Source organism: Oryx dammah, unplaced genomic scaffold (genome assembly GCF_014754425.2).
Source record: "Oryx dammah isolate SB20612 unplaced genomic scaffold, SCBI_Odam_1.1 HiC_scaffold_20, whole genome shotgun sequence".
Taxonomy (NCBI): domain Eukaryota; kingdom Metazoa; phylum Chordata; class Mammalia; order Artiodactyla; family Bovidae; genus Oryx; species Oryx dammah.
Window position 1 is genome coordinate 57,378,883 of NW_024070204.1, and position 17,583 is coordinate 57,396,465.

Here is a 17,583-nt window from a genome sequence, read left to right on the forward strand (position 1 = left end):
TGTTTTTCTGATTCCTCCAGCAGTGAAAGAACGATGGATCTTGTTTTGGAAATGTGCAATACCAGTTCTATCCACTGGTGTGGCATTTCAGGAAGACAACTTGGAAAGCTCCATCCAAGTTCCTCTCTCTGCCTTGCCCTCACACTACTGTCTTCCGTGCAAGGACTGCAAGTATGCTATCTTTTCAGTAATTTCAGTATTTAGAGGCTATTAACCCATAGTCATTTATTATATCCATTATTTTTCTGGTCATTTCCAATGAATGAAAACTTGGGTCTGTGTTTTTCTCTCAATAGAGCGTCTCCGGCTTAAGACTAACAGACACATTCTTAAAGAGAACATACGAATACGATGACATCGCACAAGTCTGTGTGGTATCTTCGGCCATTAAAGTGGAAAGCTGAATAAAATGTCCAGTGTTACACTTTTCATTGAGTTGCCCAGAATTTTCTGTATTTTTGTCACCTTTGTAAAATGATCAACAGTAAAAATAAGTATGTTATTTAAATTTCTTCCCTATAAAAGTTAAAATATTAAATATTTGTTTTGAAAAGAACCATCTACTGATTTTATCTTGTGAGTTATATTCCAAATGAACATTTGTATATTTTCTGCGCGTGTGATTTTGTTTCACTTTAAATGACGATTGGACTTTGTTCTCCAAAAGCTCTATATTTGAGGCCATGTGTCCCTAGCAGGTATCTCAAACAAGGGTCAGTAAACTTTTCATGTAAAGGGCCAGATACTGCATATGTTAGACCTTCCAGGCCACGAAGTTTCTGCTGAAATTACTCTGCAGTTGTAATACAAAAGCAGCCAGTAGGCTCTAGTGACTTAGACAGTGAAGAATCCCCCTGCAGTGGAGGCGACCCAGGTTCAATCCCTGGGTCAAGAAGATCCCCTGGAGAAGGGAATGGCTACCCACTCCCGTATTCTTTCCTGGAGAATTCAGTGGACAGAGGGGCCTGGCAGGCTACAGTCCATGAGGTTGCAAAGGGTCGGAAACTACTGAGTGACTTTCACTTTAGACAAAAGTTGTGCCACAGCATTTACAGAAACAAGCAGCTGGCCAGACCTGACCTGCAGGCCATAGTTTGCTGACCTCAGTCTAGAAGTTACAGTGTTTCTGAAAACTTTAGGATTCTCTTCATCCTTTATTTAGGAGTACTTAACACGGGCTGTTTCCTCAGTCAACAAAAAAAGTTAAAACAACTGCGGTGGTCTTCATATAGTCTTGTATTTGCTAACACGGTATGAATTTTTCTAGTTGTTTTCAAAATTATCATATTGACATCCTGTATGTTTGTGTGCATACAAACACAAACATCTAACTTTCAGTTGCTAAAAGCAGATTAAGAATTGGTTTTATTTCTTAAACTGTCAATTACTCAGATAACTCTAAGCTAAGAAGCCTCATCATTTTCTAAGACTGAACTGAACTGAACTGAAGCCAAGAAAGTCCTGTTTTAGTCCCATTGAAAAAGAAACTACTTTTTTTAAAGGCATACTTAAAGGATTTCCAGCTTCTGATACTTGATTTTGAACTCTACATCATGTATTATTATTACAAAACTGTTTCTGCATATAATCATATTAATTTACTTATGTCATATACAAAACAGTGAGGAGATTAAGACTATAAACAACTTGGCAACATGGATGTAATAAAAGTTTCAATACTTTGAAACAAAACAAAAACTAATGCTGTTAAATAAAAACTTAAGTTGAAATTCAAGCATGTGTATATAACTGCTTAAATGTAAATGCATTAAGTCAAATACAAAAATCGGTTATTCTTAAATGCATAATTATTTATTGCCATGACAAACTGTTTGGTCCAAAATGAAAGCTGTATTCAGAATGAGATTTGCCCTTAAATTGAAGAGGTAATTAATGAAACATCCGTGCAAAATAAAGTGCAAGCAGTGTAAAATTATCTTTGTCCAAAGACAGTCTTTTCTCCAAAATGAGTACAATTGATTAAATGATGAAATAAGACTTTATAGCCCCTGCACTGGATACTTCAGTAGCTTTCAAGGTGTCTTCTCATGACTGAACCTTCTGTTTGACTCCATTCAAATTTTAAAAGTAACATGATGGTCACTTGGGATTCTGCTATGCAATTTGACTTAGTTACAAAGACTCCCTTTTTTATAAGCCACAACCTAGACACATATTGTTCCTTCTTAAGTAAAGGTTACATAGTGTCATCTTAGAAAGGATCTGTTTAAACCATATTATAAAAATTAGATAACCAATTTGGTACATTAAGTAGAAATGTCATTTGCATACAAAGGACATTGTAAATTTTACATTTACAATGGAAAAGACCCTGATGCTGGGAAAGATTGAAGGCAAAAGGCGAAGGGGGCAGCAAAGGATGAGATGTTAGATAGCATCACCAACTCAATGGACATGAAGTTGAGCAAACTCCAGGAGACAGTGAAGGACAGAGGAATCTGGCGTGTTGAAGTCCATGGGTTCACAAAGAGTGAGACACAGCGACTGAACAACAATAAAAAATTTTACATAGCATCATAACAATTACAGCTACTATAATGAAAAATGGTTAATGGAAACCAATCATTCCTAAGTAGAATATATATAAAGATTTACTTTAACGCCCTCTTGTTTCAGACAAGCAAAATACCATCTGGGGCATTCTTTATAATTTTAAGAGTAGCTAACACAATACAGCTACCCAAAACCTTCTTGAAATAGCGTGCAATGGAGTAATTTCAAAGTGATGAAAATACTTAAAAAGCAAAAGTGGCTTGAACAGAATGGAAATCCAGGTAAGTGGATAGATTATCTAGATGTGTTATGGGAGATACATTAGAAAAGAAACAAACTAGAAAAATGAAATGGAAGAAATACACCAATTCACATTACTTCATATAAAAAGAATGGCCACTTTAACTACAGATATTAGTAAAGACATTGTTTTAAAGTATTTTTGCTTATAATGTCTTTGATTTTGGTATCAAAGTTGGCAAAATAAAATGAAGTTGGGAAGTGTTTCCTCTTCTGCTGGAAGAAATTGTGTAGATTCAATATTAAGTGTTTGGTAGAATTCACCATTGAAATTGGGCCTGTGGTTTTCTTTTCTGGCGGTACCTTATTTCTTCAGTGAGTCATGGTAGTTTGTATCTTATAAAGAATTTATCTGTTTCATGGATATGAACCTACAGTTGATCAGAGTATTTTCTAGTTCTCTTTTTAACGTCTGCATAGTCTGCAGTGATATCCCTTCTTTCATTTCTAATACTGTTGATTCATATTCTCTTTATTTTCCCTACTCAGAGGCTTACCAGTTATAACAATCTGAAAGCATCTGTAATGCATTCAAGATAATTACGCTAGGAACCTTTTCTTATGCAACACCAGCAAGAATTGACTTTTTTTTTTTTTTTGCCCACACCGTAGGCTGAAGTATGGTGTCTTAACCACTACATCACCACCCAAGTTGATTTAAGTGCAATATAGGAGACAACTCAGAAGGCTTATCTTAGACTTAAGTCCTACTTTTCTCTGGAAAAGAACTGTAGGTTCATTTAGCTCTTCCTTGTATCCTGAGCCCAGACCTTTTAGATATTTGCTGACCTAAAAGAGGAGAAATCTCTAACCTAGTGTTTAAATTAGAGCCCTTGGGATCTACATCAGAACCACTTGGTGTGCTGTGTGGAATGGTGATTCCCAGACCTTATTACAGGACCTGATAAAGTTGAAAAGTATGCCCCTGAATCTGGATTTTTAACGAATTCCAAGGTGATTATTATAATGAAATTATCGAACTGTTCTAATCCAACAAAGGGAAAGAAGGGAAAGTTGGTTTTTAAATTTTAAGATGTCAAATAATTAGCCTTTTGAGATAAAGTTATAGTAATACAAAATTAAATCAGTCAGCAGTAGTACTGATTTAATTTTGTATTACTGTTTCAGTTTTCTTTCACAACACTTGTGAAATTCATTATGTGTCCACCAGCTTTACCAATTTTATAATTAACAAACCAAAGAAATTCCAGCTGGAATTAGAACAATCTCATCCATCACTCTAGTTAAAGCCATTCCAACACTTAATGCCACTTCTCTTCACTAACTAATATGTATTCTAATTTCAATACAATATTTCAAGTCCCCTGTTATATTTAAGCTGCATCAAATTAAGAAGCATAAAAGTGACATGCCAAGCCAAATTATAGCAGAGGATGAACATGAACAAGAAGTGTTAATGACAGATACTTTTTGTAACCCATCAAATAATTACGAGTTTAAAAAATCAGTGTCTGCAGGCACATAATTAAATTCCACTTAGGAAATCCTTAAGGGCCAAGCTATTGGCTTATTTAAGTGTAGATATATTTGAAAGTTTCCATGGTAAGGTCACTAGAGAAATTGTGCTAGTGAAATTGAATAGTTACACAACTCACCTAACCAATATTATTAAGGATTTCTAAATGTATTTTATTATGTACTTAGCATAAGTGGCCATGCTAATGTTATCTATACCAAACTGTAGGCAAGATTAGTTAAGACCTATGCAAAAAACCTGAGCACCCTACATTCACTTTCTGTACATTCACAGCATCTATTTTTTTCTTTTCTAAACAACACCGAATACTGCTTTCCACCAGCTCTTAAGATTTTTGTCACCCAACAAAATAAGCAGCATTAGAGACAGTACTGGCCCCTGTCATATCTTCACTACTGACAGCACTATCAAAGCTAAACCCAGTAACGAATTTCTTCTCTCCAAAGATGCTACTCAGTGGCAAGTATATCTCTCCTAAATCAGCATGAGAATCCTTTCCTCTTGGTTATCTCCCCTTTCAAAAGTTTGCTTATGGGAATTTGGTGCTAGAGAACTCACCAGTAAACAGTCCTACTGTTCAATAAATATACTCTGCTATTAAGTCTAGTATACAAATACAATGAAGATTTGAAAATGGAACCATGTCCAGTTAAGTGCTATACTGGCACTTAACAAGGCTACTGATCACCTGCTTACAAAGGAATCATGTTATGGTCAAGTCAACATAACATAATCATGTTACGTTATCTGTTTGTGATAAACCTATTGTCTAGACAGATTTATTTTTTAGATTTGTTTTTGTTTTGGTCACTATCTACAGCAGACACTTGAGAGCCATCACCAACTGCATTCTGGGTGAGGGGCCCCAGTCAAGTCAGGAATGTTCTTCAGCGCTGCTGCTGAATGACCTGCTCCGGATGTGATTTCTAAGTTGCTCTATGAGTTCAGGATTCTGCTGCTGTATCTGCTGAGCAAACTGCTGTCCCCTGTAGTAAAGAGGCAAAGTAGTATGAATTAGGGAACTTCCAACCACACAATACCAACACAAAAAGAACTGCAAACGATGTGGATACTACCCAAAGGGAACTTTTTCTATAAAAACAACTTTTAGATTCGACTTATCTGCAAGTGTACCAGCACCTCCATATACCATTTATACAGTGCAGTGTTCTTTATGAGAAATCGAACACCCAAGCTAACAAGTGAGTTCCTGAATTGAGTGAAATCCACCCCTCCCCCACCCAGTGCTTAACCACAGATAAGCAAAGGGCTAAAAAGAATATGCTTTTTATTATATGTGTGCAAATATAAGGCAAGGTATTTGTTCTTGTGATCAAGTCAGTCTCTATATGGCAGGTGTCACACCTATTTGGGAATGCTTATGAAGTCACCTAACAGAACTGAGTTTTTGAAAGACAGAGATTTGATCCAAACTACTGAGTGTGTACCTCCCAATTGCAAGTGTTAGGTATCACTAAAATCATGCCACTTAAAGATCCCTCTAAAAATGCCATATTGCAAGTGGGTTTATACAGTTGTGATCACAAACAAAAAATTATTTGTCACTTCATATAACATTTCCAGTAACAGTATCACACAGATTCAAAAAGCACAGCAGCCTAAGCAACTTGGATGGAGGTAGAGGTAATGTGTTCAAGTAAAGAGAAGATAAAATGAGTTCCTTTAGCAATGACATGCACTGCAAAAGTTTGAATTAAAGTATCCTAAATCCTATGCAATATATGATTTTTAAATATATATGTGTATATAAAACTCATTAAGTAGATATTCGTCATCTGATTTGCTAAAAAAGTTTTTCTTGGATCCAATCTTCTGGACTCCTGCCTTTCAGGCAGAAAATTTCAATTTATGAACCACTTTTAAATTTAATTACTAATGAGGTCACTGATAACAGCAAAAGATAAAAATTTAAAAAGAAAGCCTTGGTCCCCTTACCTTAGAGACAAATGGTAAAACATAAAGTACTCAAACTATAAACATAAAATACCTTTTTTGTTTTTTTTACTATTTCTATTTTAAATAAAACTTACGCTTGAATGAGGCTAGACAGGTCAGTTAGGCCCCCAACACCAGCAGCAGGCCCCCCAATAGCATTTGTCATCATTCCTGACATTCTAGAGTAAGCAAGAGATAAATCAAATTGCAATATATTCTTTTTTTTAATATTTTTAATTGGTGGATAATTGCTTTACAATGTTGTGTTGGCTTCTGCCATACATCAACATGAAACCAGCCATGGGTATACGTATGTCCCCTCCCTCCTGAACCTCCCTCCATCTCCCACCCCATCCCATCTCTCCAGGTTGTCACAGAGCACCCAAGTTTGAGCTCCTTGCGTCATACAGCAAATTCCCACTGGCTATCTGTTTTACATATGGTAATGTTTATGTTTCCATGCTGTTCCCTCCGTTCGTCCCACCCTCTCCTTCTTCCACTGTGTCCGCAAGTCTCTTCTCTATGTCTGCCTCTATTGCTACCCTGCAAACAGGTTTATCAGTACCATTTTTCTAGATTCCATATATATGTGTTAATACACAACATTTGTTTTTTTTCTCTTTCTAACTTCACTCTGTATAACACACTCCAAGTACCTCCACAACATTAGAAATGACTCAAATGCATTCCTTTTTATGCCTGACTAATATTCCATTGTATATGTGTACCACAACTTCTTCATCCATTCATCTGTCGATGGACATCTAGGTTGCTTCCATGTCCTAGCTATTGTAAATAGTGCTGCAACAGACATTGGGGTACATGTGTCTTTTTCAATGAATTGGCATATATTTTTAACAGGCAGAATACCAGCCGAGGAAAGCAGATATACCCACATTGGGTAGGCCAAATGAGTGTGACTTTAAGTTCCGACTGACTGACATTTAGGTATCATTTTGGAGCTAATGTGCTCAAATTAGGAGCCTGACAAGTGGAAAGGAGAAATGTAATATACTTTCTTATACTTACAGCTGTTGAACTTGAGGATTCTGCATTAAACTTGCTGCCTGGAATTGAAAAATGGTATCTCTCATGAAAGGCAGTTAATATTTAGGGATCTTTAAAAAAGTTTTTTTTTTCAAGCAGAGAGAAGCTAGATCATGTATATACTAACATTTTACAGAGTTTTGGTGTGCTATACTAAGTGAGTGGGAATGTAAAAAAGAGGAGGTACTAGGAAAAATGGTATTAATACATTGCACAATAAAGAGATTACAAACCCTATAAACTAAGGATACTGGCAGCAGTTTACTTCCTCCTGCTGATCAGACAAATAAAGCCAAAAGAGCTTAGGAAACCACAATACCAAAATCCTCAGACTTCAAATACTAGATACTTTCCTAGGGTTACTTTCACCTAAGAGGGTAGTTTTTAGCCTTCTGTAGATTTGCAGATCCCTTTGCCAATCTCATGAAAAATATGATTCTCTCCCTAGAAAAATGCATATATCTATATGCATACAAAGTTTCATCTACAGTTCCAAGGAATCCATGCGCTTCCTGAAGTTCACCCATGGCTTTTTCACAAAACAGTACATGAGTAGGTTAAAAACCTCAGCAATAACATCATACCACCACTGCTACCACTGTAATCGCAAAAGCTCTCTTACTTGTTTCTAAAAACTTTGGAACTATATAGTTCTAATGGGAAACAGAGCCAGCAAAGCAGAAAAGGAAATATACTCACCATACTAATGAAGGCTGGATTATTTATTAAGCTAGCCATGTCAAAGCTCAGTCCAGTTCCTGTCTGTAAAACAATTACATCTGAGAATTACTCTAAACACTACAATTTGATAGCTGTGAATGATAAAATATTTCACTTATTTGGCATTAGTAACTTACAGGACTAGATACCTCTCTTAACTTCTGTTCTGCTATTTTCAGATTTGATTTATAGGAATCATTTTCAGGGTCAAGATCTAATGCCTTCTGATAACTTGTAACTGCTTCTTGAAATTTATTCATGGCAGTGAGGGCCAGCCTGAAAGAATGCATTTTGAGAGTATAAGCTGTATGACTGAAGAACATTAGGACACCACAAATGTCATCAAAAGTCTATCTTGGTATTCAGTTTGAATCCAGATTACATTTTATTTATTCATTGTACAGTTGACCCCTGAACAGCATGGATCTGAATAGCAAAAATCCACTTATATGTGAATTTTTTCCAACAGTAAATACTAGAGTACTGTACAATCTGGTTGGTTAAATCTGCAGACACAGAGGAACCATAGATATGGAGGAACTGTGGATACAACGGCTGACTGTAAGTTACACGCACATTCTTGAATGCAGAGCGTCAGTACTCCTAACACCCACATTGTTCAAGAATCAACTACAGTATGGTTCACAGGAGTATCACTTCCTTTTAACTCCAAGATTCTGTAAGTCTGGATTCTCTCCATTCTGCTTGGTGCCAACCTTGGTTGTCCTACATGAATCAAGAACTTAATGATTAGAAAAGGAAAACAAACTGAAAAAAAAAAAGTAGATAAATATGAGGAATTCCCTAGTGGTCCAGTGGTTTCACTGCTGAGGGCCTGGGTTCAATCCCTGGTCAGAGAACTAAGATCCTGCAAGCTGTGTGGCATGGCCAAAACAAAAAACCAAAATACAGCAACAACAAAAAATAAATATTTATGTACATGTAACTGAATCACTTTGCTGTATACCTGAAACTAACACAACGTTGTAAATCAACTATTTTTGTTTAGTTGCTAAGTCGTGTCCAACTCAACTATACTTCAATAAAAATATTTTTTTAAAGAAATTATTATACAGAGTGATGTAAGTCAGAAAGAGAAAAACATATCATATTCACACATATATAAGGAATCTACAAAGATGGTACTTATGAACCTATCTGCAGAGGAGCAATGGAGACACAGACATAGAGAGCAGGCTTGTGAAGATGGCAGGGGTCGGGGAGCAGAGGGTGGGACGGATGGAGAGAGTGGCGTGGAAACACAGACACCACCATACGCAAAACAGCGAGCCAGTGGGAGTCTGCTGTATGATTCAGGGAACTCAAACCGGGGCTCTGTGACAATCGAGAGGGCTGGATGGGCTGGGAGATGGGAGGGAGGTTCAAGAGGGAGGGAACACATGTATACCTATGGCTGATCCATGATGATGTGTGGCAGAAACCAGCACAACACTGGAAAGCAATCATCCTTCAATTGAAAATAAGTTTTTTTTAAACTTAATGATTAGAAATGAATCTTATATACCCTTCCATTTTTAAGGCTTACTATGTAAACTAATTTGCTTTATGAATGATTAAGCTCCATAAAAATGTGAGCTGACTAACATTTCTGTGGTCATGTAACTCCATGACGTTAAAACTGCTTTAAGAACTCCAAACTAAATTTGTCCTTCACTACGGCCCACTTTCTTCCTTCTTAACAGAGACACTGAACCACAATAAATATCACCTTACCATAAAAAGTAAAAAAAAGTAAGCTGTGAGCTGTCAGCTAATTACTCTTGAATAAGACATGTTAGTTTTTAAATAGATAAAACTGGCAATCCTTATGCCTCAAATAACACACATTATCCCAGGCACAGGTCAAAGAATTAGTTACTAAATTTAATGTTTTCCTCTACCTAGTTAGGATTTATTTACTGCAAAATTATTTCAGAACTAAAAACTAATGGTGTATATGGAGAGAGCATTGAGGGTTTTATTTTTTCTAAGTTTATTTTTTAACAAATTAACTCCAATTCTTTCTTGACTCACTTACCTCATAGACTTCTGATCCAGATAAAATATAATGCCTAATCACAGAGAGAAATCTCAGAACCTAATTAGTTTTCTCCCAATCATGCAAGATACTTTACCACAATCCTCAGTTAATTAAGTCAATACATGTTTATTGGAGTCATACTATGTACCAGGCACTATTTTAGATTGCTCAGTGAAAAAGGTAAAGTTCTTGGGTTTGAGAAAATTTATATTTTAAGCAGAAGCAACAATGAACGCCAAGGCCCTGAGACGCTGCAAGTTTAGCACACTTAAGGAAGAGGACTAAGGCTGAGGCGGGAGCTCAGAGAACAAAGTGTGGGAAGAGGTGATGTCAGGGAGCATTATGGGATTATGGGGCCACGGTTTGGAGTCTGGATTTTATCCTGGTCACAACAGAATGACATAATTTGATTTACGCTTTAAAAAGCTCACTCTGGCTTCTCTGCACAGGATCAACATGGGTGGACAGAGTAGAGTGAAGGCAGGGAAATGAGTTAGAAGGCTACTGCAGTAGCCTAGATAAGAGATGGTAATTTGGACTAGAGTTGTAAACAAGAGAGCAATCAATGCTTGAGTTCAAAAAATATGTGGAAACTAGAATTGGTAGGACGTCCTGATAGGTTAGATGTGTCAGGTATAATAGGAGTGAAGGATGATTCCTAGGCTTTTGAACGAAACTCAGGGTAGGTAGAATGACAGTATATTTACTCAGAGGAGAAGGATTTAAGGGAACAGGAGTTCTGTTTGGGACATGTTAAGTTTATATGCTTATTAAAAATCTAAGTGGAGATGAAAAAGAGCTGATTATATGAGTATGGGGTTTAGACATATAACTTAAGAGCTCCATAAACATATACAGTTGATTTTCATCATCTATAGTAATTATGCTCTACAAGGACACCGCAAACACTGAATTAGCAAACACTGAACAATTGCTCCTAGGGGAAATATAGTGTTATGTTCCTGTGAGCCTCTGGTCACATTTTCATCAACCAGTCAATACACAACTTGTTTTTACATGTGTTTCTGTTTAAAGAAACCTTACCTAATTGATTCACAGTCAATCGTACTAACTCATGCCGGAACAAAGCTTATCTAACTCAGGTATTTTCTTGGTGAGGCACATTATAGCCTCCTTGCACACAGAAACACTAGACAACACTTCAGCCTATGTTTGGGCAGCCACTGTAAATAAAAACACAAAAATGCAAAAAATACAGCACTCAATAGCCTGGGAAAAGGACACTCATTTTACAGCATGAGAGCTGAAACAAAAAAGATTGAGCACTGCCTTATCTGACCTCAACTGAGCTCTTGTACATCAGGTGACTGAAGATTTTCGCCATTCTACAGATGCCACAAAGCATACTAAGTACAGATTTGGATCCATTAATACAGAGTATTGACAACAGATGAAATTTAAAAACATGGGACAGGATGAAATCAGAGAGAAAATATAGACAGAGAGAGAGCAGCAGCAGAGGAAAGAGCCCTGCAGCATATCATTATTGAGAGGTGGCAGAGGAGGAAGAACCAGTATTAGAGACTGAAAAAGAACATCCAGTGAAGGAGAAGGAAAACCAGGAAGCATGGTGTCCCAGGCGCCTAGAGAATGAAGTATTTCAGAAAGAAGTTAATCCTGGGAATTCCCTGGTTAACCAGTGGTTAGGGCTAAACATTTTCACTGCCTTGGCCTGGGTTCAATCCCTGGTGGGGGAACTAAGATCCCACGAGGTGGGCAATGCAGGGAAAAAAAAAAAAAAGTTAATCATGCCACATACTAAAAGATGGGGTAGGATAAGACTACAGAACTGAATACTGACCTTGGAAAAATATGGACAACTGGTGACCTTGAATAGAGTTCTCAACAGAGTGATACAGATAAATAGTCCTACTGGAGTGAGCTGAAAGAATAAGAGATGATGAAGACCAGACAGCAAGCACAGACAACTATGAGGGGCTCTGCAGAGAAAGAGGAACAGAGGAACGATGTAGCTGGGTACAAGGACGGCTCTAACAGATGATTTTTTATGATCTTTTCATATGTAGTCATTATCACTGTTACAGATGGGAAAACGGGTATTGTAGAAGATACAGGAGAGGATTACAAGTGTAAAGTCCTTGGTACAAAGGCATGAGATCTAAAGCATGAGTGAATGCATTAGTCTTAGAGACAAGACCCCTTCCATTTGAATAGGAAAAAAAAGGCTATCTGTGCAAATACACATGTGGGTACATTGGTGGCTTTGCAAGTAAGAAGATGAATTTTTTTTTAAATGCATCTATTTTATCAGTTTAGTAAAAGGTTGAGAGGACCATGGAAAATGCAGTGGAAATTTGAAAAGAATATGTATGAAACAGTCAACTCAGAGAGGGGTAAGGTGAATTTAGAAGTGCAGTAGGATTAGTTGTCAAAATACTGTGTGCTTTAGATTTGTAGCCTTGAATATGAAGTAGGTCTACTCAGTATCGTTGTTATGGTTTTCTCCAAAAACCACCCATTCATCATACACTAATCATCTCCCTTCCAAGACAGAATTGCAATCATTTCCTCCCTCAATGTTATATTTATACTAGTCCAGAGGGTGCAATATGACGCAGGAAATTCAAAACCAAGCCATTAAGAACAGCATATCTGATACTACTTGGTAGTACTTTGAACATTCTCCCAAAACTTACCCCATTCTCCCATAGGCCTTGCTGTACTTTGAATCAATCGCTATTGCTTTTTCACAATCCTTTATTGCATCTGTGTAGTGACCTAATTTACTCTGAGCAGCAGCCCTAAGAGAAAGAGAAGAGATTTTTATCATAAGAAGCATTCAAGGCACTAATTTAGATTTCCAGGTGCTAATAAAATTATATTTTCCTTGTCCCAATTTGCATATCACTCCCAGTAAATATCTAAACCAAACTAAGATAATTCTATAATCAAGTGAAAATTCAGAAACAAAATTCAGAGAAAATATGTACTTTGCTTCCCCCAGTTTGCTTTGCTACAGAAAAGATAAAATATGAGAAGCTTACAACTGGTTTACCTGCTTTCTAATTTGCCCAAACAGAAAACTGAAAACACCAGGACATTTGGGATTACTTGGGAGGCATACCGAGTGATGGCTGTGAATGGCCACTCAGACTGTTGTACTGTTAAATGACCACATAGGAACTAAAAAGCCTCTTGATGAAAGTGAAAGTGGAGATTGAAAAAGTTGGCTTAAAGCTCAACATTCAGAAAATGAAGATCACGGCATCTGGTCCCATCACTTCATGGGAAATAGATGGGGAAACAGTGGAAATAGTGTCAGACTTTATTTTGGGGGGCTCCAAAATCACTGCAGATGGTGATTGCAGCCATGAAATTAAAAGACATTTACTCCTTGGAAGAAAAGTTATGACCAACCTAGATAGTATGTTGAAAAGCAGAGATATTACTTTGCCAATAAAGGTCCATCTAGTCAAGGCTATGGTTTTTCCTGTGGTCATGTATGGATGTGAGAGTTGGACTGTGAAGAAAGCTGAGTGCCGAAGAATTGATACTTTTGAACTGTGGTGCTGGAGAAGACTCTTGAGAGTCCCTTGGACTGCAAGGAGATCCAACCAGTCCATTCTGAAGGAGATCAGCCCTGGGATTTCTTTGGAAGGAATGATGCTAAAGCTGAAACTCTAGTACTTTGGCCACCTCATGCAAAGAGTTGACTCATTGGAAAAGACTCTGATGCTGGGAGGGATTGGGGGCAGGAGAAGGGGACGACAGAGGATGAGATGGCTGGATGGCATCACTGACTCAATGGACTTGAATTTGAGTGAACTCCGGGAGATGGTGATGGACAGGGAGGCCTGGCGTGCTGCAATTCATGGGGTCGCAAAGAGTTGGACACAACTGAGTGACTGAACTGAACTGAAGGTTAAGATCATCTACAAGTCAAAGATGAAAAATGAAACAACCTATGTGCCTAAATCTGACCTAAATTGAGTATGGCACTGTATTCAATCTACTTAGCATAGAATCTCAGAGCGATTAAGGACTGGAAGTCCTTCAGACTGAATGGTTCCATAATGTCTCCTGCCCTCCATCCCAACCATTACCCCATACCTTCTCCTCCAGACTATTTCTACTTTATTCACTCAACTAATCTATCTGTCAAGGGCAAGCTAATGCATATCTACTTTTCTAGACATAATGGACAGAACAGTAATCATAATTATATTCTGGTGGGGAAGGGAGGATGAGGGCCAGCAGACTATAAAAGAAAGGCTGTGGTGAGTTCAGATTTCCATCAACCTTTGTTTACACTGCATGAATGAAACTACTTCTCAAACTAAGATTACAAAATCTGAAAAAATAAACATAGTCTTCTTTGCTTGAGTTAAAAAATATAAATATGAAAGTAGAGGATTCAACAGACCTGTTTTGGTGGTTCATGTAAAAGAAGTGGTATGGGTTCATTTGACTGAATACTCACTACAAAACTAACAGGATGACAAGAATGCCCATTAAAAATGACTATTAAGGGCTTCCCTGATGGCTCAGTGGTAAAGAATCTGCCTGCCAGTATAGAAGAGGCAAGTTCGATCCCTGATCCAGGAAGATCCCACATGCCACGGGAAACTAAACCCATGCACCACAACTTCTGAGCCTGAGCTCTGGAGCCCCAGAGCCACAACTACTGAAACCTACATGAGAAGCTCCTGCACCACAGCTGAAGACTAGCCCCTGCTCTCCCCAGTTAGAGAAAAGCCCTCGCAGTAATGAAGGCCCAGCACAGCCAAAAATAAATAAGTAAAATCTGAAAAAAATCTGCCCCTCTTTTTAAAAAAGTTTTAAAGAATAGATATAGAATGCTAGCACTTCCAAATAATTAGAAAAAATCAAGTAAAAATAACAATCAATATAATAGAAAGCAAAAGAGAAAACAGAGCAAAGGAGAGGGAGAACAAAACAAAATATAAGCTAGCAGAAAAAATTCAAATACATAAGTAATGAAAAAATTGCCTAGATAAACATCAATTTCTCAAACTGTATACATATCACTTACAAAATAAGCACACACAAGTTAAAGTTAAAGGGATAGAAAAAGTCAATGAGGTAAACTAAAAACCAACCAAAAGAAAGCTGTTACAGAAACATTAATAAGACATAATGCAAAGGACATGATTAAGGCTACAAAGTCATCATTTATTAACATTGTTTTTTAGTTCAATTTTACGAAAAGTGTTTACGTGACTCAGAAGTCAGACATATATTAAAAGGCTCATGCTCATCTCCTAGAGGATGCTTGGCAATGGGGTAGATGGGAGAGAAACGAGAATGACACTTCAAAAAGGATGAAAAAGTAAACCTTCAAACAGAAGAAAACAGAAGCAAATAACCCTAACTCTATATCAAAAGCAATTCAAGTAACTCAAACACAGTATTCTGAGTATACGGCCTTAATAAGATGCATTCTAAGAACAAAAAGTAAACTGCAAAGGAATTCTGAAGTTTCCTTAGTTTACTTAGAATGCTGAGTAACTTTTCATGTGTTTCTTGGCCAACTGTGTCTTCTTCCGAAAAATATTTATTCAGGTCCTCTGTCCACTTGGTTGGTTGTTTTTATGATGTTGAATTGTATGAGCTTTTGTATACAGTAAGCAATTATCTAATAAACATATAGTTTGCAACTCTCTTCTTCCATTCAGCAGGCTGCCTCTTCATTTTGCAGTTTGAATTATTTCTAAGTATTTTACTCTTTTTTGCATGCTAAGTCACTTCTGTCATATCCTCTGCTCTGTAACAAACCTTTAGTTTAATACAGCCCCATTTCTTTATTTTGCTTTTATCTCCCTAGCGTGAAGAGACAGACGCCAAAAACTACTGCTAAGACTGATATCAAAGAGTGTACTGCCCGTGTTTTCTTTGAGGAGTTTCATGATTTCAAATCTTACATTTAAGTCTTAGATTCATTTTGAGTTTATTTTTGCTATTTAGTGTGAAAATTGCTATTTCTTCTTGAGTCACATTTAGTAAGCTACAACTTTTAAAACTGCCCATTTGCTTTAAAGTTCATAATACTTATATTCACTTAAGGTTTTTTAAAAGTTCTGACTGTATCTGTAGTTCTCCGTTTTACTCCTGATTTCTTTCTCCCACAAAGAAAGCTTTAATCTCACAAAATCTTTTTTTCTTGCCAATCTTCCTCCCTGCCCCAACCCTCCCCCAATCTTTGTCTCTGCTCTTCATACACTGAAAGAACCAACTCTGGTATTTTTTGCAGATTGTCTCTGTTTTTAAATTTTTCTTCCATTACCTTTTGTTTGGGGCTTCCCTGGTGTCTCAGATGATAAAGAATCTGCCTACAATCCAGGAGACCCGGGTTTGATTCCCGTATTGGGAAGATTCCCCTGGAGAAGGAAATAGCAACCCACTCCAGTATTCTTGCCTGGATAATTCCATGGACAGAGGAACCTAGTGGGCTACAGTCCATGGGGTCACAGAGTCAGACACGACAGAGTGACTAAACACACAAAGAGTGTGAGAAACTGGTTCAGTTTCATGCCTTTGCATGTGGGTATCCAGTTTTCCCAATACAATTTGTTAAAGAGGCTGTCTTTTCTCCATTGTGTATTCTTACTTTCTCTGTCGTAGATTAATTGACCATGTAAGTGTGGGCTTACTTCTGGGTCTTTTCTGTTTCATTGATTTGCGTCTGGTTTTGTGCCAGCACCATACTGTTTTAATTACTTTCACTTTGTAGAATGGTTTGAAAACAGGCAGCATGATGCCTCCAGATTTGTTCTTTTTTCTCAAGAATGATTTGGCTATTTGGGGTCTTTTGTGTTTCCATACAAATTTTAGAATTATTTGTTCTAGTTTTATAGAAATTGTCATTGTTGTTTTATTAGCAATTGTACTGAATCTGTAGATTGCCTTGAGTAGAATGATCATTTTAAGAGTTTTAATTCTTCTAATCTATGACCACAGTGTATCTTTCCATCTGTTAGTGTCATCTTCAATTTCCTTCACCAGTGTCTTATACTTTTCTGAGTACAGGTCTTTTATCTCCTTAGTCAGAAATATTCCTAAGTATTTTATTCTGTTTTGCATGCTAAGTCACTTCAGTTGTGTCTGACTCTTTGAGACCCTGTGAACTGTATCCTATTAGGCGCCTGTCCGTGGGATTCTCATCAGGGAAATATGGGGGGAAGCACCCCATATTTTTAATTATAAAAGAGTAATAGAGGGACTTCCCTGGTAGTCAAGTGGCTAAGACTTTTGCACTCAGGCAAAAATACTGCAGTGGGTTGTTATTCCTGTCTCCAGGGGATCTTCTTGACCCAGGGATTGAACCTGGGTCTCCTGCATTGCAGGTGGCTTCTTTATTTTTCTTTTTATGCAACTGTAAATGGGATTGTTTTCTTAATTTCTCTTTTTGTTAGTCTGTCTGTAGTGTATAGAAATGCAACTGATTTCTATATATTAATTTTGTATTCTGCAACTTTAATGAATTCATTTATTAGTTACAGTAGAT

The 17,583-nt window shown here is 37.2% G+C and overlaps 2 protein-coding genes across 5 annotated transcripts in view; one reads left to right on the top strand and one right to left on the bottom strand.

Moving 5' to 3' along the window:
* TRAPPC13 (trafficking protein particle complex subunit 13) overlaps positions 1-1,936 on the top strand; it is a 34,986-nt gene extending 33,050 nt beyond the window's left edge. For 2 of the 4 annotated variants that reach the window (XM_040262618.1, XM_040262616.1), the window contains 2 exons: positions 24-171; positions 297-1,692. In XM_040262618.1, coding sequence (XP_040118552.1) covers positions 24-171; positions 297-404 — 256 coding nt within the window. In that variant the 3' untranslated portion in view covers positions 405-1,692. Of the gene's footprint in view, positions 1-20; positions 172-296 lie in introns of all 4 variants that reach the window. The other 2 variants (XM_040262615.1, XM_040262617.1) reach the window with 2 other exon arrangements.
* SGTB (small glutamine rich tetratricopeptide repeat co-chaperone beta) overlaps positions 1,820-17,583 on the bottom strand; it is a 43,111-nt gene continuing 27,347 nt past the window's right edge. The window contains exons 6-11 of the mRNA XM_040262619.1: positions 12,755-12,859; positions 8,173-8,311; positions 8,015-8,077; positions 7,298-7,335; positions 6,364-6,447; positions 1,820-5,298 (exon numbers count right to left, since the gene is read on the bottom strand). Coding sequence (XP_040118553.1) covers positions 5,187-5,298; positions 6,364-6,447; positions 7,298-7,335; positions 8,015-8,077; positions 8,173-8,311; positions 12,755-12,859 — 541 coding nt within the window. The 3' untranslated portion in view covers positions 1,820-5,186. The remainder of the gene's footprint in view (positions 5,299-6,363; positions 6,448-7,297; positions 7,336-8,014; positions 8,078-8,172; positions 8,312-12,754; positions 12,860-17,583) is intronic.